Raw genomic sequence first — 18,878 nt, forward strand, 5'->3', positions numbered from 1 at the left:
GGAGTTCCCAGCACGTAGAGGGGCGGGGCTTCGAACAGACAAGGAAGCCCGTTGAGCCAATAGCGACGCGTCGCTGCTGGGAAAACACGAGCAAGCCAATCGTGAGCGCCAGTGGGCGGGTCTTCCTTCGAGCTCTCCTCTGATTGGATGACCCCGCAGCCGATGGCGTCATTTCCCTTGTGGCGCCGGGTTCGTATCCACAAATAGCAACAGCAGAAGAGGAACGTCCAATCAGAATCGAGGATTATTACGACCAATCAGATTTCCTTTGTGCAACGACCGCTGTGGCCGCAGCCAATCAGGTGCGAGGAAACAGAGCGAGCTCAACAGCTTGTTGTTCGTGGATCGGACTCGAGAGGAAGCAGCCGCGGCCGCGACCGTGAGTAGAACCAGATCCACTACAGCCCGGGACCGGGACCCGGGGGACCGGAACCAGGGGACCCGGGTCCGGTCCAGCGGGGCCGGGACCCGGGCCGGGGGCCGGGCGGGTCGCAGCGGGGGGTCGAACCAGCGCGGTGATCCACGGCGGCTCCACCGGAGCAATGTGGACGAGCCGCTTCTTTGTGGATCGACTCTTATTAAATTCATCACTTCTGATTCGGTTCTTAGAAACTTGGTTCGTCCGCCGCACGGCTCCGAGGCGGCCGGGGCCCGGGTCCTGTCCCCGGGGAGCAGCGGCTCGAACCCCCGCAGGATCCAACGGCTCGTCGCCAGTTAGCCGAGATGCTACATGTAGCTCCGGAGCGACGAGCCGCTGGATCCCCGCTCCGGGGCTCGGGTCCGGTCGGTGCCCCGGCCCGGTGGGGGGGTGTCCCCGGGACCCGGCCCCCCCTCCGGGCGGCCAGCGGCCCGGTGGGGGGGCCGTGGGGGGGACCGAGCTGACATGGCGACGTGACTCAGAGGAGCGGAGCGGGAAGGACATCCCGGCTCGAGCGGCTTCCGGCCCGCGTCCCTCCGGAGAGCCGGGGGGGGCGGCTCCTCGGGCCCGGGTCCTGGTTCCCCGGGACCTGGTTCCCTGGGTCCTGGATCCAAGGGTCCTGGTTCCCCGGGTCCGAGGAGCTGTCGGTGCCACATAGGAGCTACGGGCTGGGAGGGGGGGGGGTGCCTGAGCTAGCTGAAGTCCGAGGCTAGCTGTTAGCTTAGCATCATTAACAACACTGACCCGCTGCTGTTTGTCTTGCAGTGATCCGTGTCGAGCTGGACTCAAGCCGTGAAGATGAAGGTGAGTGAAGCTGCTCCTCTTCATCAGTGAAGACCTGGCCCTGGTCCTGGTCTCATGTGAAGACCTGAGCCTGGTCCTGGTCTCATGTGAAGACCTGACCCTGGTCCTGGTCTCATGTGAAGACCTGACCCTGGTCCTGGTCTCATGTGAAGACCTGACCCTGGTCCTGGTCTCATGTGAAGACCTGACCCTGGTCCTGGTGTCATGTGAAGACCTGACCCTGGTCCTGGTCTCATGTGAAGACCTGACCCTGGTCCTGGTCTCATGTGAAGACCTGGTCCTGGTCTCATGTGATGACCTGACCCTGGTCCTGGTCTCATGTGAAGACCTGGTCCTGGTCTCATGTGAAGACCTGACCCTGCTCCTGGTCTCATGTGAAGACCTGACCCTGGTCCTGGTCTCATGTGGATCAGATCAAACCTCTTCCTGAATATCTCAACCTGACTTGTTATTGTTTTCAACATTTTATAAAAGTAACAACGTCCCAGAAAATAATCTGCAGATCTAAAGACTTGAAGCTGAAAACCTTAAAAGCTGTTTTCAGTCATGAACTTTTCTTTCACATATCAACAATATCTGTTCTGATATGATGTGATTCTGCAAAGTAACTAACGCAGATGAATCAGAACCTGCAGGTGAAAACTGTCGGGGACGTCCGGGTCATTAGAGTCATGTGATACTGATAAGTGTGAAAGTTTGTATGAACCTGAAATAGAAACACTCCTGGGTTTGTGTGAGTCCTGATGTTCCCATGTGTGAGTCCTGATGTTCCCATGTGTGAGTCCTGATGTTCCCATGTGTGAGTCCTGATGTTCCCGTGTGTGAGTCCTGATGTTCCCGTGTGTGAGTCCTGATGTTCCCGTGTGTGAGTCCTGATGTTCCCATGTGTGAGTCCTGATGTTCCCTTGTGTGAGTCCTGATGTTCCCACGTGTGAGTCCTGATGTTCCCACGTGTGAGTCCTGATGTGTGAGTCCTGATGTTCCCATGTGTGAGTCCTGATGTTCCCATGTGTGAGTCTGATGTTCCCATGTGTGAGTCCTGATGTTCCCATGTGTGAGTCCTGATGTTCCCATGTGTGAGTCCTGATGTTCCCATGTGTGAGTCTGATGTTCCCATGTGTGAGTCCTGATGTTCCCATGTGTGAGTCCTGATGTTCCCATGTGTGAGTCCTGATGTTCCCATGTGTGAGTCCTGATGTTCCCATGTGTGAGTCCTGATGTTCCCTTGTGTGTGTTGCAGGCAGCAGACGAGCCTGCTCACCTGCCGGTGGGGACGGACGTCAGTGCCAAGTACAGAGGAGCCTTCTGCGAGGCCAAGATCAAGACTGTGAAGCGCATGGTGAAGGTCAAGGTGAGACACCGGCACCGGGTGGACGTGGAGACAGGAAGTCCACGTGGAGACAGGAAGTCCACGTGGAGACAGGAAGTCCACGACCTGGTCACAGTGGCGTCTCCGTTTGGGCTGCAGGACTCATTTATCAGGATTACACCTTCCAACCATTATGAACACAAAGTCACTGTGAGGGTTTCTGGTTTAACAACAGTTTTATCTTGAACCAAAGTCCTGTGTCCTCAACTAAACACCAGTCACGGCCCCGGCAGCTTCAGGGTCCGGGCAGCTTCAGGGTCCGGGCAGCTTCAGGGTCCGGGCAGACTCACAACACAGGTCCGGTGTCATCGTACCGTTCTGTGTTTTATCATCAGAGCAGTTGAAATGATTTGTTGATTAACTACAGAAAGTTTCTAAAATGACCTGGATTCTAAACTCCAGATATTAGTCTGAACACCTTGGTCACTCGTGATGGATTCAAAGTCCTCTTCAGATGTGAGGTCAGGTCCCTGGTGGTTCTGTGTGAGCTTCACATGTTTCAGAACTATAACAAGTCATCTGAGATGCAGCCTGTGGGGGGGGGGCGGAGTGATGATACTGAGAAAGGTTTCGCTAAAAGAGCTGATGATATCATGTGATGTCACGTTTTCTCTTGGCTGTCTGACCCCCCCCCTGCCAGCTGAACCTCTGATCTCCTGCTTCATACTTTCCATCGCCCTCGCCCGTCTCCACTCATTCAGAGCTTCACTTTGCATGTAACTGAAAAGAAAATGGCTGTTGCTGTAGAGGTGCGAGGTCACGAACCCGGGACAAAACCGGCGATGGCGCCGCTCAGTTCAGGAGATGCATGGCGGCTCGTCACTGTTGAGTTCAGACTGGCGTGTGCAGTGTGGGAGGGGCTTCACACTGATTCAACATCTAATTAGATTTGTTTTCTGAGTTGGTGTTTTCTTCTGTCACAAAGCCTTGCTAACACTTCCTGTCAGTAACACTTCCTGTCAGTGACACTTCCTGTCAGTAAGACTTCCTGTCAGTAACACTTCCTGTCAGTGACACTTCCTGTCATTAGCACTTCCTGTCAGTGACACTTCCTGTCAGTAACACTTCCTGTCAGTGACACTTCCTGTCATTAGCACTTCCTGTCAGTGACACTTCCTGTCAGTGACACTTCCTGTCAGTGACACTTCCTGTCAGTAGCACTTCCTGTCAGTGACACTTCCTGTCAGTGACACTTCCTGTCAGTAACACTTCCTGTCAGTAACACTTCCTGTCAGTAGCACTTCCTGCCAGTAGCACTTCCTCTCAGTGACACTTCCTGTCATTAGCACTTCCTCTCAGTGACACTTCCTGTCATTAGCACTTCCTGTCAGTGACACTTCCTGTCAGTGACACTTCCTGTCAGTAGCACTTCCTGTCAGTGACACTTCCTGTCAGTGACACTTCCTGTCAGTAGCACTTCCTGTCAGTGACACTTCCTGTCAGTAACACTTCCTGTCAGTAAAACTTCCTGTCAGTAGCACTTCCTGTCAGTCTCACTTCTTGTCAGTAGCACTTCCTGACAGTAGCACTTCCTGACAGTAGCACTTCCTGTTAGTGACACTTCCTGTCAGTAACACTTCCTGTCAGTAACACTTCCTGTTAGTGACACTTCCTGTCAGTAACACTACCTGTCAGTCACACTTCCTGTCAGTAGCACTTCCTGTCAGTCTCACTTCTTGTCAGTAACACTTCCTGACAGTAGCACTTCCTGTTAGTGACACTTCCTGTCAGTAACACTTCCTGTCAATGGCACTTCCTGTCAGTAACACTTCCTGTCAGTGACACTTCCTGTCAGTGACACTTCCGGTCAGTAACACTTCCTGTCAGTAACACTTCCTGTCAGTGACACTTCCTGTCAGTAACACTTCCTGTCAGTGACACTTCCTGTCAGTGACACTTCCTGTCAGTGACACTTCCTGTCAGTGACACTTCCTGTCAGTGACACTTCCTGTCAGTAACACTTCCTGTCAGTGACACTTCCTGTCAGTAACACTTCCTGTCAGTAGCGCTGTCAGTGACACTTCCTGTCAGTGACACTTCCTGTCAGTGACACTTCCTGTCAGTGCCCAATCACACTTTGCCATGTGGACCCCCGAGTAGTGGACGACCCACTCCAACTCCTGAGCCACAGCCCCCCCATCTGTTCATGTGATGTGTTTTCAGGTGTGTTGTTGTTGACGGAGATGGTTGTTTTAAAATGAGGTGTTGGTGTGAACGTAGCCTCTGTTATCAATCAATCATCACAGGTTATTTGTCTCACAGATGTTCACAAGGATCAACTTCCTGTTCTGAACTCAACACGAGTCAAACAGAAACTTAGTGATCAGTGAGTAAAGCTCAGTCTCATGTGAGGATCCTCTCCCAGGACACACACATGCTGATGGAACTGAACACAACAACACAACAACACAACAGGATTCACAGCATGAGAAGAACCAGTTTGTAACGTCAGGTTTAAAGTGTTTCTACATCCTGTCTGATGGAGATGAATCCGTCATCAGACAGAACATGAACCAGCTGTTCTTCTAACCCTCTTGATTCTGAGCAGCATGTCCACATGTGAGACGTCTCCTCAGTGGACATGAAGCTGTGTCCCTCATGCTGCTCCTGTCTCTCTGCAGGTGACTCTGAAAGGAGACAGCACGTCCCAGGTGGTGCAGGACGACCAGGTGAAAGGAGCTCTGAGGGTAAGAGGACCACATGGTTCACCACCTCACCAGATGTTTACAGCTGTTCACTGACTCTTCTCACCTTCTAGTCTGGATTTGACTTTTAAATGATTTTATGTCTCCCACTCTATGTATCATTTTATGATTTTCCATTTCTTTAAACCGTGGACACCACACATGTGCTGTGTGACTGAGCTCTGCCTCTGTGCTGCAGGTGGGCTCCACTGTGGAGGTGAAGACCAACGAGGGTCTCTCCAGCGAGGCCGTCATCAGTAAACTGACCGACGCCAGTCTCTACACCGTGGGTGAGTCTCTGATCCAGGCTGCTGATTGGTCCACGCTGCTCCCAGTGGGGCTCGTGCTCCTCTCTGATTGGTTCGTAGCGGGTTTTGAAAACAATGAATCTCATTTTACCACAAAGATGTAAGTGACCTGCTCCAAGTGTTCAGGAGTAGGGTTGCAAAATTCCGGGAATATTCAAAGTTGGAAACTTTCCATGGGAATATACGGGAACTAACAGGAATTAACGGGAATAAACTGGAAATGTTGTGGGTAATTTATACTAACTGTATTTACCTTGTCATATACAGACATAAATATAAACATTTTGTTGTGTCATAGGCTGATTTGAGCCCTGAGGAAACTTTGGGCACTTGACTATATGCTTCTGCATCGTTGTGTCATTCTTAACATAGGTCTTTGCACAGTATTTGCAAATGTACACAGCCTTTCCTTCTACATTGGATGGGGTGAAATGTCTCCACACATGAGAGAGTGTACGTGGCATTGTTCTGTAGAATAAGATGATAAAAAAGTTTGTAAAAAAACACTAATGCAATGCCAGAGATATAAATAGTTAGCCAAACAATTGGAATCGTCTGTAAACATATTTAACAATTGATGGATAAATGAATGGAAATAGTCTAGATGAACAGATGAACAATCCTCAATCAGCATGATAATATATTTTCCCAGTAATATCATGGAAACTTACCTGACTAGTCCTTCACTCTACAGCAGGCCTCAGTAGCCCTGCTGTAGAGTGAAGCATGCTGGGAGTTATCTGTGCATGTGATGGAAGAATGACCAGTGGAGGGTTGAAACTCAACGTTCCATACATCTTTAAAATAGAGTTTTGAATGATGTTTTTATTGCTCAGCGTTTAATTTTTTTTTTTTTTTTTTCAAAATTCCCAAAATTCCCGAGCTAAAGTTCCCAAGGAAAGTTTCCAGAAATTTACCGGAAACTTTCCACCCCTTTGCAACCCTATTTAGGAGTGTGGTCTCCTCACAGAGCTGCTTCACTAACACACACAGAGTTAATATAGTGACATTGAAATCAACCAGTCATCACAGTGATTGGCTGGATGAGTGCAGACGTTCTAATTGGCTGTGGGGGGGGCGGAGTGATGATACTGAGAAAGGTTTCGCTAAATGAGCTTTTAAACAATAAATTAAAGATAAATTAAATAGAATGAATAAAAGTTTACTTAAAATATAAACTTTGAAATAAACAAAAAGTAGGCTATTGTTGTTTGCATGTAGCCGATGCAAAGCTGGTGCTTGGGTATGTTTAGATTCTTGTGCAAAAACAAGAGCTGGTCAACATGCTCTGGGGTGATGTTGCTCCCCCCATATATCCCCCCCCCCCGGTATCAACCAATAAATATGTTTTATGTTTTTTGTTTTTGTTTTAAATCGATTTGGGAGGCAGCATATCGATTTAAAATCGTCATTCACAAGCATCGCGATTTGTAACTGAATCGATTTTTTCCCCCCATCCCTCCTGGTCACTGATTGGACCCGGCTCCTGTGACCCTCTGCTGACTCAGCGTGTTTGTCTTCCAGTGTTCGATGACGGAGACGAGAAGACGCTGCGTCGCACGTCCCTGTGCCTGAAGGGAGAGAGACACTTTGCAGAGAGCGAGGTGAGGGATCACTTCCTGTTTCCTCCCACCAGGACCAAACTATCTGAATCTTTCTTTGTGTTATTTAAAAACACGTCTTCATGGTGTCCACAGACCTTGGACCAGCTGCCTCTAACGAACCCGGAGCACTTCGGGACGCCGGTCATCAACAAGAAGTCCAACCGGGGGGGGCGGCGCTCGTCCCAAGCTGTGTGAGTTCATGGTTCCAATGTGATGATCGTCTTCATACACGTGTGTGTTCAGTGATATGAAGCTGCTGCACCGGACTCTGTCTAACTGAGAGTCTCTGTCTGTCTCTCTGTCTCTCTGTCCCTCTGTCCCTCTGTCCCTCTGTCTCTCTCTCTCTCTCTGTCTCTCTCTGTCTTGCTGTCTCTCTATCTCTCTCTCTCTCTCTGTGTGTCTCTCTCTGTCTCTCTCTCTCTGTCTCTCTGTCCCTCTCTCTGTCCCTCTCTCTGTCCCTCTCTCTGTCTCTCTCTCTGTCTCTCTCTGTCTCTCTCTCTGTCTCTGTCTCTCTCTGTCTCTCTCTGTCTCTCTCTGTCTCTTTCTGTCTCTCTCTGTCTCTCTCTGTCTCTTTCTGTCTCTCTCTCTCTCTCTGTCTTTCTGTCTCTCTCTCTCTGTCTCTCTCTCTGTCCCTCTCTCTGTCTCTGTCCCTCTGTGTCTCTCTCTCTCTCTCTCTCTCTCTCTCTCTCTCTCTCTCTCTCTCTCTCTCTCTCTCTCTCTCTCTCTCTCTCTCTCTCTCTCTCTCTCTCTCTCTCTCTCTCTCTCTCTCTCTCTCTCTCTCTCTCTCTCTCTCTCTCTCTCTCTCAGTGCTGATGAGGAGAATGAGCCTTCGTCCAGTGAGGAAGAGGAGGATGACAGGAGGAGGCTGAACGATGAGCTGCTGGGGAAAGTCTGCAGCATCGAGAACGAGGAGGAGGAGCCAAGCAGCTGGTACCTGGCGATGGTAGATACGCCTCCACCTGTCTGTCTGTCACATGAACACACACACCTCCACCTGTCTGTCACATGAGCACACACACCTCCACCTGTCTGTCTGTCACATGAGCACACACCTCCACCTGTCTGTCTGTCACATGAGCACACACACCTCCACCTGTCTGTCTGTCACATGAGCACACACCTCCACCTGTCTGTCTCTCACATGACCACACACCTCCACCTGTCTGTCACATGAGCACACACACATCCACCTGTCTGTCACATGAACACACACCTCCACCTGTCTGTCTGTCACATGAACACACACCTCCACCTGTCTGTCACATGAGCAGCTCTGACAGGTGTGTGTCTGTCCTGCAGGTGGTGTCTCCGAGCTGTAACGATGAGCTGGTGGTGAAGAAGGATCAGTGTCTGGTCCGATCGTTCGATGACTCCAAGTTGTGAGTTCACTTGTTATGTAATATGAATATTATTATTGATCTTTGATCAGAAACTGATCAGCTCTCTCTCTCCCTCCTGCTGTTCTGTCCGTCAGCCACACGGTTGCTAGGAGACACGTCCACCCAGTCAACTCCATCAGCATCGCCAAGTCTGAGTTGTCCAACAGGAGAGGTGAGACACTACAACCCCCACAATGCACCTTGGCACTGGGCTCAGCCAGAGCTCAGTGCTGCTTCTTCTGTCTTTCTTTTTTTTAAACTGCTCCTCCTCCTCTTTTCTGTTCTCCCCTCTCTTCTTCCTCCTCCTCCCCCCCCTCCATCCCATGTTCTCTGCCCCCCCTCCTCCCCCCATCCTTTCACCTCCTCCTCCCTGGCCTGAAGGTCTAGAAGCAGCCCAGATGTTCTCGAGGAGTGGGGAGGTTCCAGATGCGTGGAAGATGGACATGAGTCAGATCCTGGACTCGTCCTCCAGTGACGATGAGGATGAAGAAGAGGAGAAGGAGAGCGAGGAGGACAACGACGAAGCTGAGAAGAAAAAGAAGAAGCACATCAAAGAGGAGGTGAGAGTCTGATGATGCTGATGACTGAGGCTGCTGTGGGGGGGGTCAGATTCTAACCTCCCTGTGTTTGTGTGCAGCCGGAGGAGGAGCCCGACCCGGAGGAGAGGGACCACTTCCTGCAGCAGCTCTACAAGTTCATGGAGGACAGAGGTGAGTCCACACAGTCACTGTCTCAGGTTGTGTGAGGATCGGTGACGTTGGGACCAGGCTGAAGCAAAGTGTTCCATCATTAAGACGCTGAATCAAACTCTGAGGAGCTGAAAGAATTATCAAAGTTTACACAGACTTTCTCCGACACTCAAGCAAATAGAGACGTTAAAGAAAATCTAATTTAAACGTTTGGCTGTAATTGTAAATGATTTTCTTTTCCCTAAACTTTAAACATTTTTATTAAACCAACAAAGCGGCAAACTCAAGGATTCCTCCTCCTCCTGAGTCTTGTTCAGCAGGAACCATGTGTGGCTCTCAGACCTGGGACATGAAGGTAGAACCACGTCCTTCATGGCTAACACCACGTCTGTGTCTGTCTGACAGGAACTCCCATCAACAAACCTCCTGTGTTGGGCTACAAGGACCTGAACCTCTTCAAGCTCTTCAGACTGGTCTTTCACCTGGGAGGCTGCCACAAGGTGAGGACTGTCCACCTGTCTGTCTGTCCCTTATCAGCCCTCATCACCAGAAGATCTGGAATCTCCTCGTGTGTCCAAGTGGACGTCTTCGTCTTCTACGTGTCCGGCTCCTCTTCTTCATCCTGAGATCTTTGTGTTCTTCAGTTTCACGTCACGTGTTAGAAACCTCGTCCACACGTCCACTCGCTCTCTGAGAAGCTTCCACACATTGCCCTGCTGGTTCCTCACATGGACTCTGACATGTTACACACATGTTACCAGGAGAAGATCCAGAACATGTCCAGAGACACTGACTCAGACATGTGTTCTCACAGACAGAACCTGCAGAACATGTGAGGAACATGTGAGGAACATGTGAGGAACATGTGTGGAACATGTCTGTGGTTCAATTCAGGTCTGAAAGATATCCACAAACTGAGAGCAGGAGTATGTATTAAAAGTCTAATGGACATTGAATCAGTCAGATACCGTCTGCAGGTCTGAAAGGATTTAGATTCTGGTTTTCACTTATATATATATATATTTATAGTATATATTCTGTCCTGTGTTTTTCTGTTATACTAATGTTTCTCTTAACACTGATACATGACCTGTCACTGTCATTTTGTATTTCATACCACACATACCTTTCATTAATGTATTGATCTGTTGTAGATGCAGTTAAAACATTAACAGTCAAATCTCTGTGTATGAGACAGCTTCAGGTTCTTGAAGGAGCTCAGTGGGTCATGTGACCTGCTGATGATGCAGAGAAAGGTTTCGCACACTGGACTGAAGTCCTGTGATGTCACTTCCTCTCGGCTGTCTGAGCAAAGCTTGACGAGCTTCACTGTCCAATCAGCTGATGAGAAACAAACCTGTGGTTGTGACCCAGCTCTGATCCGTGTGTCTGTGTGTGTGTGTGTGTGTGTGTGTTAGATTGAGTCGGGGACGGTGTGGAAGCAGGTCTACATGGATCTGGGGATCCCCATCCTGAACTCTGCTGCCTCCTACAACGTCAAGACGGCCTACAGGAAGTAAGAGAACACGCCTGCTCCCTCACATCAGCTCACTGTCACGTGGTCTCAGTCTCCGTGCTGGAGACACCTAGTGGTCGGAGGAATCATGTTTGCAAGTTGTCCGTCTGTCTAATTCTTTTGAACACAATATCTGAAGAACGCCTTGTGGGAACTTCTTTAAACCTCAGGAGCACCTGGAGCGAAGGAAACTGACGGGCGATAAATCTGAGCAAGATCAAGAGAGCTTTATTGTTTTTTCCAGTGTCGTGACAAAACGTTGACCTCAGGGTTTCTTTGTCTCAGGAGCAGGAGCAGGGAAAGGTCTGATCCGATTATTTTCAATTGTGACCCAGATCATAACCATGTGTGTTTCACATTATTATTGTTATGTCATGTGAAGTGATCAGGACTCACTGGTCCGTTCTGCCCACGAGTCCCTGTCACGTTTGAAGAAAACAAGGAATTTTGACCAGTGCATCACCGACCCAGTTCTGGACCAGTGCTGTGGTTCTATTGAGGGAGCGTAAGGGTTAGGGGGTTAGCTAGGAAACGATATGAAGCACTTCCTTCTTCCTCTGGTTCAGAACCCCTAGCCCCGCCCTCAGAACCCCTAGCCCCGCCCTCTAGCACTCTTTCAGCTGTCACTCAACCAACACAGACAGAAGCAGTCCAGACCGATCAGTGGCCAGAACTAATCAGCCCAAGGTTCTCAATGGTTTGAGGCCAGTAGCACTGACTTCCCTATATCAAGTGCTTAAAGGGAGAGTTCACCCCGAAATGAAAATTCACTCATTATCTACTCACCCCTACGCTGATGGGGGGGGGGGCACTCAGGTGAACGGTGAGGTTTCTAAAGGATCTGTTCTCAAGCTGCTTCTCTCTGGTGGACCTCCTCTGACCCTCAGGTACCTGTACGGCTTCGAGGAGTACTGCCGCTCCGCCTCCATCACCTTCAGGACCATCCACCACAACAACCCCCGCCCCCCCACCACACCAGCCAACCAGACGGCAGCAGGGGCGGAGCCCACAGAGCCCCCTACGCAACAGGTGAAGGCGGAGCCTGTTGAGGACAAGGGGGAGGAGGCGGAGTCTGACAGTGCGAGCGAGAAGGAGGAGCTGAAGGAGCCTCAGTCGTCACCGCGGGTGAGAATGAAATATAATAAATCTTTAAAACTCTGTCCCAAACTTTAACCTGGAGTCTCTCAGTGACGTGAAATATTCACAGAGCAACAAGTTTGCAAAAGATCTTAAGTTTTTTATTAAAAGTTCAAACTGTTTTGAACACATTGAGATTTAGATGCTGATTCCTGAGTGATGGTTAGAATGTGATCTGTTAAGACTGAGCTGAGTCTGGATGTTCCTCCTTGTGTTTACTGGGGTTTGACCAACAAGTTCATAGGTGTAAGTGCCCCCTAGTGGACTGGAGTGTGGAGCAGCACAAGGTCCAGGCCTCTGTCCTCTGTCCTCTGTCCTCTGTCCTCTGTCCTCTCTCCTCTGTCCTCTCTCCTCTGTCCTCTGTCCTCTCTCCTCTGTCCTCTGTCCTATCTCCTCTGTCCTCTGTCCTCTCTCCTCTCTCCTCTCCTCTGTCCTCTCCTCTGTCCTCTGTCCTCTGTCCTCTGTCCTCTGTCCTCCCTCCTCTCTCCTCTGTCCTCTCTCATCTGCTCTCTCTCCTCTGTCCTCTGTCCTCTCCCTCAGGCTCTGCAGAGAGGCCGAAAAAAGGCTCCTATCTCAAAAACTAAAAAAAAGTTGATAAATTGTAAAAGGTTAGATTTTTTTAACTTTTTGTAAATTTTTAGGTAATTTAAAAAAGTATCAATAACTTTGGTTTATAGACTAACAGAACCTTTCAGTGATAAGAAGCATTTGAAGATTTCCCAAAAAGTCCCATCACAGGTAGAAAGAATCCGATCATATAGATTCTAAAGGCGAGCTCCGAGCTGCTGCTGGTGACAGCGTCTGAACAAAGGTTGAAGTTGAACCTGGTTTTAGATTCAGGCTGAACTGACTGGAGCTGTGTGTGTCTCAGGGGAGGAGGAGGTGTGTGGGCCCGCCGCTGAAGGCAGAGACCGAGTCCTCCTCCAGGCCGGAGAGGAGAGGAGAGACCAGCGAGGAGCAGAGGGAGGTGAGGAGACGCAGCCACAGGAGAATGGACGACTTCGAGAAAGGCTCTGAGGACGAGGATGAGGACGATGAAGATGAAGATGAGGATGAGCTGGAGAGGAGGAGAGGAGCCAGGTGAGAATGAAACATGGAATGATAATAATCATGGCTCCTTCAGGTGAAGCACTTCCCTTCACGCCTCTGAACGGAGAATAATGTTTTTTTAGAGTTGAGAAGTTATTTTTCTTTGACTCAAAGATCCATCGTTGATCCGTGTCATGAGTTCCTCCCGGACCCGGTGACCTTCTGTCCTCTGTGGTCAGAACACGTCTCTGATCCTGTCTGTGGACGCAGGTTACAGGCGCCTGCTGTTTAGTTACTCTTCAGTAAATGTACTTTATTACTTTCCAGCCCTGGGTTGATACAGGTTGTTGAAGGATGAAGCCTCAGAGACAATTCTGCTGCTTCAACACTAAGACTGATCCTTTGTTTCTGTGTCAGGAGTGAGGATGATGAGGATGGAGACTCTGTGACGGGGACGAAGGTCAGGGTGAAGTACGGCCGAGGGAAAACTCAGAAGATCTACGAAGCTCACATCAAGAAGACGGACCTGGACAACGGAGAGCAGTTCTACCTGGTCCACTACTACGGCTGGAACGTCAGGTCAGTGCGGGTCAGAGTCTCTGTTGAATCCACCAGGTGGTGAGGGACACGTCAGAGAGAGGAGACCCCCCCACCGTCCCGCCTGCTAACATGGAGGAGGCTCGCGTCCTGATGGTTTCCAAGTCTCTTTGTCTGATTGGTCGTGCACGTCAGCCGTGTGTGAGACGATGTTTCTGCTCCTCAGGTACGACGAGTGGGTGAAGGCTGAGAGGATCATCTGGCCCGTGGAGAAAGGAACGAAGAAGAGACAGAGGAAGAAGGTGAAGGTGAGATTCCCTTGAGCTCAGCGTGGTTAAAGGTCAGGCGTGATGCTGAGAGACGTTCTGATCGTCCAATCAGCAGCAGGCAGACCCGGGGTGGGGGGGTTAAACTCCAGTTTAAAGAATGGCCGCCTCCTCTGGTGCGTTTCCCTGGGGACGGACATGAGGACGTCTCTGTCCTCCACAGTGCAACACGACCGGAGGACATTCAAACAGTTATCATATTTTAGAAAAAGAAAAAAATTGAAATCCTCACTTGAACCAGGAAATATTTTAAGCAATCAAAATAAATCTGTTGATGGACTGATCCTCAGCGCTACATGATACCAGCAGGGAGGATATGACCTCACCATGACCTCACCATGACCTCACCATGACCTCACCATGACCTCACCATGACCTCAGCTGGTTTCTATAATCAACCTGATCACGTGACCCGTTGCTCGTGGTAATAAACCGTTTCCTCCGCAGAACAAAGACGAGCTGGAGAAAGATGAAGAGAAGTCCGGGGCGAGGCCGCCGGGGGCGAAGCGAGGTCGTCCTCAGATGAGATCCACGCCACCGGGCTCCGCCGGGCGCAGCGGCTCCAAGACGCCAAGCAGCGAGGGGCGGGCCAACGGGAAGAGCAGCAGGACGGAGAGCAGCTTGGCCAACGGAGACAGTAAGAGACACTCAGGACTTTAGACTCATCACCGTTGGTGCAGTACCACCGGCGTCCACACGACTCCTCATGACAGTACAGTGTTCACACCACAGAGCATAGGGGCAGGACCGGGGGGGTCCATGCAGGTGGGCAAGACCGGGATCGAACCCCCGAGCTCTATCCCCTCAACCACCTTAACTAACTGCTAGACAGAGTGTAGACTGAAATGCAAAGAGCCTGTGAGGAGCAAACTAACATTACTTTGGAATAACTTCTAACTCAAAGCATCACAACACAGATATCACTCATAAACATCTCACACAGAATCCAGTAAACATCTGAGCCTCGTGTCCTCAGTGGTTCGACCCGTCAGTGAAAAGGGAGAAAAGGAAGTTTCAGTTCAGTTCAGTGAAGTCTCCTGACTCCTGGTTCTGTGGAGCTGTGGCTCAGACGCTGGTTGAAGTTCTGCTGCAGGACATCGAGTCGCTGCTCGGAGTTTGTTAGAGCTTGAGATGCCAGGAGGTTTCCTGGAGAAATCAGGCTCCTCCCCTCGGCGATGCAGGAAGAGAGGCCGTCCGCCCTCAGACAGATTGTAGAAGGAGATAGAGGAGGGGCAGATGTGGCTTTATATTGATCTGGGACCTCACAGGTCATGGGGTCCAGAGGGACCAATAGGAGTCGACCCTTGTGGCGTTTCACACCTATGTGTGAAGTTGAGTTCCCTGTGCTTCGGCTTTTCCGGAACAATGGAACATGTGGTTTCAGGCTTTTGACTTCACGTAGAAGCTGAAGAGAAGGCTGTCCCAGCAGCGGTGAATACAAGGCGTGTCACTTCCTGTCAGTAACAGCTCCTCCTAGTGGTGACAGTGTGTGTGTCTCTCTGCAGGCACGCCGCGCAGGAGAACCAGGAGAACGTCGGGCATGTCGGACTCGGACCGAGCGTCCATCGGTGAGAACCTCGACTGTGCTTTTCATTCTCCATCCAGTTGCATCACTGATGATTTAACCAATCCACTGCTCTCTTCCTGCAGAGGATTCTGGGAACTCTTCAGACGACAGCGAATCAGAAGACCCGCCTGATAAACCGCCATCGCCTTGGCGAGGGAGAACTGAAGGGCCGCCCTGCCAGGAGGAGGAGGAGCAACAGGAAGAGGAGGAGGAGGAAACGAGTGAGGTCACTAACATCTCAATGCCGACTTATGACGATGACACCGTTACCATGGAAACAGGAAGTCCTTCCCCTGCCGCGGCCGCAGCGTGTCCCAGCATGCCGGGGAAAGAGCTGAGCCAATCAGAGGAGGAGGAGGAGGCGGTAGCAGTAGTGCAGGGGGAGGAGCCTGCCGTGCAGGGGGAGGAGCCTCCAGCTGAAGTCACCATGTTGCCAGTTGCCCTGGACAACGAGAGCAAAACGTTGTTGGTGCAGAAAACATCTCCTGGACAGGAAGTGGTCATCAAGTCCTCTCCCGACAGGATGTCACCCCCCCCTCACAGGAACCAGACGCCTCCTGAGAAGCAGCTGTCCCCCCCGCCTGCTGCAGAGGGGGGGGGCAGGACTCCTCTGTCCTCCCCCAGGGTCAAAGGCCGGCGGCCCAACCTCAGAGAGACAGGCTCTGAAACTCCTCCCACAATCCCCCTCTGCACTCCAGGCCCCGCCCACACGGCCGCGCTCGCTTCTCCTCCTCGCAGCGTCCTGAAGAGACAGGACGAGCCCATGGTGGTCCTCCACTGTCTCCCCCCGGCGTCCCCCCCCATGGACTCGGACACTGACTCTGCCACCGAGGAGGAGGAGGAGCAGGAGGCGGAGCAGGAGGAGGAGCAAGCTTCACCTCAGGAAACCAGCAGCGTGGCGCTTAAACGTAAAGCAGCCGAGAAGAAGCTCCACCCAGACAGGAAGCAGGAAGAGGCCGCCTCCCCCAAAGGCCCCGGCCCCGCCCCCGAGTTGGCGTCCGCCTCCTCCTCGCCGCTCCGCCCAGAGAGGAGGAGTGAGGGGGGGGTGAAAGCAGAGGACTCGCCGTGTCCCAGAGAGGAGACACAGAAGGAGGAAGAGATGCATGCTGGGACACCCCCCCCTGCCCCAGAGGCTCTGGGCCCCCCCCCCGCTGAGGAGCTGGAGATCGGACCCGAGGCGCTGGTCTGCCACGAGGTCGACCTCGATGACCCCGAGGACAAGGAGAAGCCCGCCTCCTCCGCAGAGCACCTCCTCCTGATGATGAGGGAGCCGCAACAAGCTCCGCCCCCGCTGTCTCACCTCCACCAAGTCCCCCACCCCACCCCCCACCCGCCTCACCTCCCCCAGCCCTTCCTCCCGGCCGCCGCTCCCAGCTCCGCCCCCTCCTCGGAGGAACTGCGCCCGACCAGGAGCGCCACGGAGGACGATGGGGCGGGAGTGGGGGGGGAGCAGGAGGGCAGCTCCAGTCCCGGGTTCGACGGCAGTAGCTCCTCCTCCACCTCGCTGCTGTCGCTGCAGGAGCACAAGGACCGAGGTAAGACACACCCCTGCCGCCTGATTGGTTCACTGTGTTTGTGGCGGTGAGGTCGTAACTGTGTGACCTTTGACCCCTCAGGTCAGAAGAGGGCGATGGACTGTAACTCCTCCCCCTCGGCCAAGAAACAGAAACGCAACCAGAAGCGACCGAACACGCCCGGGAAGGCGGAGAAGAACGGAGCAGGTGAGCCGCGTGATGAGGTCACTGATGAGGTCACTGATGATGTCACTGGCCGGTGACGTCATCGCTCCTCCCAGAATCGCATCATAGCGTTGACACGTTGACTCATCACCGTGACGACGGCTTGTCTCCTCCTCTCTCTCCTCCAGGCCACAGCAGCGACAGCGAGGACCAGGCGTCTCAGAAGACTCGCTGTCCGTCTCCGTCTCATCACAGCAAAGACAAACCCGGCTTCCCGTCCTCCAGGTCCTACAAGTGGACGCTGCAGCTCGGTAGGTCACCAGGGGTCAGGGGTCACCTCAGGGTCGGGGGTCAGGTCGTTTGTAAACGTTCACTCAGAGACGAGAGGTCAGAGTTCAGAGGTTTGACCTTGAACTCTTCATTCTCCTTGTGAACATCTCATCCAAACGTCTTCATATCTCAAGTGTCTCGATGGACCAGTTGTCTAAAGGATGAACTGATAGAGGTCAGAGGTCAGAGGTCACAGCCTCATAGGGGTCAGGAGCCTGACGTGTTGGTGGAGGTCGAGTCGGATCTTTCTTGTTCACTTTGAGCTGAGCCAGAAACACAAGAAGAATCAAAACTGTTATGGAAGATCATTCTTAACGTGATGTAAATACATCTGTTATTATTATTTTCTATGTCAAGAACCATAAACGTTCTCATTAAACAAATATGGACGTCAGTGTGAGACCACCTGCTCTGAGGTCACCTGCTCTGAGGTCACCTGCTCTGAGGTCACCTGCTCTGAGGTCACCTGCTCTGAGGTCACCTGCTCTGAGGTCACATCCCTCCGTGTGTGAATGTGATCTTCAGGATCAGCTCCTGAGAGGAAACGTCCCAGTTGGACCTGGACCGGTTCATCTGAGACACAGAACTGTGATGAAGGAATAACGTGTCTCTTCTTCCTCCTCTTCCTCCTCTTCCTCAGACGAGCTGGACAACATGTCGAGCACAGAGAGGATCTCCTTCCTGCAGGACAAGCTGCAGGAGATCCGAAAGTACTACATGACCTTGAAGTCCGAGGTCGCCTCCATCGACAGACGCAGGAAGAGGCTAAAAAAGAAGGAGAGAGAAGGTAGGAGCTGGTGATTCAGCTGCTTTTATTTTGAAACTGTTAGAACTGGTTAATGAATCGTGGACTTCCTGTCTCTTTCAGTGTCGAACACGACGCCGTCGACCTCCTCGGGTTCCTCCGACACGGGCATGAGTCCGTCCTCGGCCTCGCCCACTCAGAACACCGTCGCTGTGGAGTGCAGGTGATGACACGCCCACTCAAGCTCCACCCACCCACCGTATTCCCGTTTCCCTCGTCCCCGCCGACTGCAGCCACAGACTCCGCCCACTCTGCCAGCAGAGGACGTGATGTGGAAATGAGGTTTATAACCTCCAGGCGAGAGCTCATCGACTGCAGCGGTGGCTGATGGGAACGCCATCACTCCTTCAAATATGGTGGTGTGTGGGGGAGGGGCTTCTCCAATTTGACTAAGCCCCACCCCCTCACCTATGGACTTCCTGTTCAGAGACAAATGCAACAGAAAAATCAGCTCGTCGTCTGTTAAGCCGCCACAGAGCACTTCTCCTTCTTCCTTCCTTCCTACCTTCCTTCCTTCCTCCCTTCCTTCCTCCCTTCCTTCCTCCCTCAGTACCTCAGCTCAGCGTCTCTGACTTTCAGAATAATGTGCCTGTTTTTTTTGGGGGGGGGGGGGACAAACAAAAAATTCACAAAGTCCCGGACGTCACAGCGAGAGCGAAACGATCCGTTCGAGCAGAGCGTCGTGTTCCTGGAGGAT

General features: G+C 51.7%; 1 protein-coding gene and 2 non-coding genes across 5 annotated transcripts; all 3 read left to right on the plus strand.

Annotated features, from left to right (window-relative positions):
* The first annotated feature begins 321 nt into the window (after nucleotides 1-321).
* Nucleotides 322-18,788, plus strand: arid4a (AT-rich interactive domain 4A). Of its 3 annotated transcripts, none has more exons than XM_061083456.1 (25): nucleotides 322-379; nucleotides 1,184-1,222; nucleotides 2,463-2,573; nucleotides 5,213-5,278; nucleotides 5,475-5,565; nucleotides 7,108-7,187; nucleotides 7,281-7,378; nucleotides 7,995-8,130; nucleotides 8,487-8,566; nucleotides 8,662-8,738; nucleotides 8,948-9,126; nucleotides 9,204-9,276; nucleotides 9,661-9,755; nucleotides 10,674-10,771; nucleotides 11,659-11,896; nucleotides 12,780-12,988; nucleotides 13,355-13,516; nucleotides 13,701-13,782; nucleotides 14,248-14,437; nucleotides 15,306-15,368; nucleotides 15,451-16,902; nucleotides 16,984-17,088; nucleotides 17,235-17,357; nucleotides 18,017-18,163; nucleotides 18,245-18,788. In XM_061083456.1, exons 2-25 carry the CDS (start codon nucleotides 1,217-1,219, stop codon nucleotides 18,346-18,348), a joined length of 4,065 nt encoding a protein of 1,354 aa, XP_060939439.1. In that variant the 5' UTR covers nucleotides 322-379; nucleotides 1,184-1,216; the 3' UTR covers nucleotides 18,349-18,788. The 3 variants fall into 3 exon arrangements, with proteins under 3 accessions (XP_060939439.1, XP_060939440.1, XP_060939441.1); XM_061083457.1 differs by having other exon boundaries at nucleotides 13,701-13,776; XM_061083458.1 differs by lacking the exon at nucleotides 5,213-5,278.
* On the plus strand, nucleotides 3,136-3,220 carry LOC133017004 (small nucleolar RNA SNORD53/SNORD92). The gene has a single exon (XR_009682349.1). It is a non-coding gene; the product is annotated as a small nucleolar RNA SNORD53/SNORD92 (small nucleolar RNA).
* On the plus strand, nucleotides 10,491-10,568 carry LOC133017007 (small nucleolar RNA SNORD53/SNORD92). The gene has a single exon (XR_009682352.1). It is a non-coding gene; the product is annotated as a small nucleolar RNA SNORD53/SNORD92 (small nucleolar RNA).
* Nucleotides 18,789-18,878: the final 90 nt, after the last annotated feature.

Source organism: Limanda limanda, chromosome 12, assembly GCF_963576545.1.
Source record: "Limanda limanda chromosome 12, fLimLim1.1, whole genome shotgun sequence".
Classification (NCBI taxonomy): domain Eukaryota; kingdom Metazoa; phylum Chordata; class Actinopteri; order Pleuronectiformes; family Pleuronectidae; genus Limanda; species Limanda limanda.

Bases quoted from the DNA above. Each gene is read 5' to 3' on its own strand.
- arid4a (XM_061083456.1), top strand. The intron at 11,897-12,779 runs GTGAGAATGAAA...TGTGTGTCTCAG, and splicing joins AGCCTCAGTCGTCACCGCGG to GGGAGGAGGAGGTGTGTGGG. The intron at 13,783-14,247 runs GTGAGATTCCCT...TTTCCTCCGCAG, and splicing joins GACAGAGGAAGAAGGTGAAG to AACAAAGACGAGCTGGAGAA.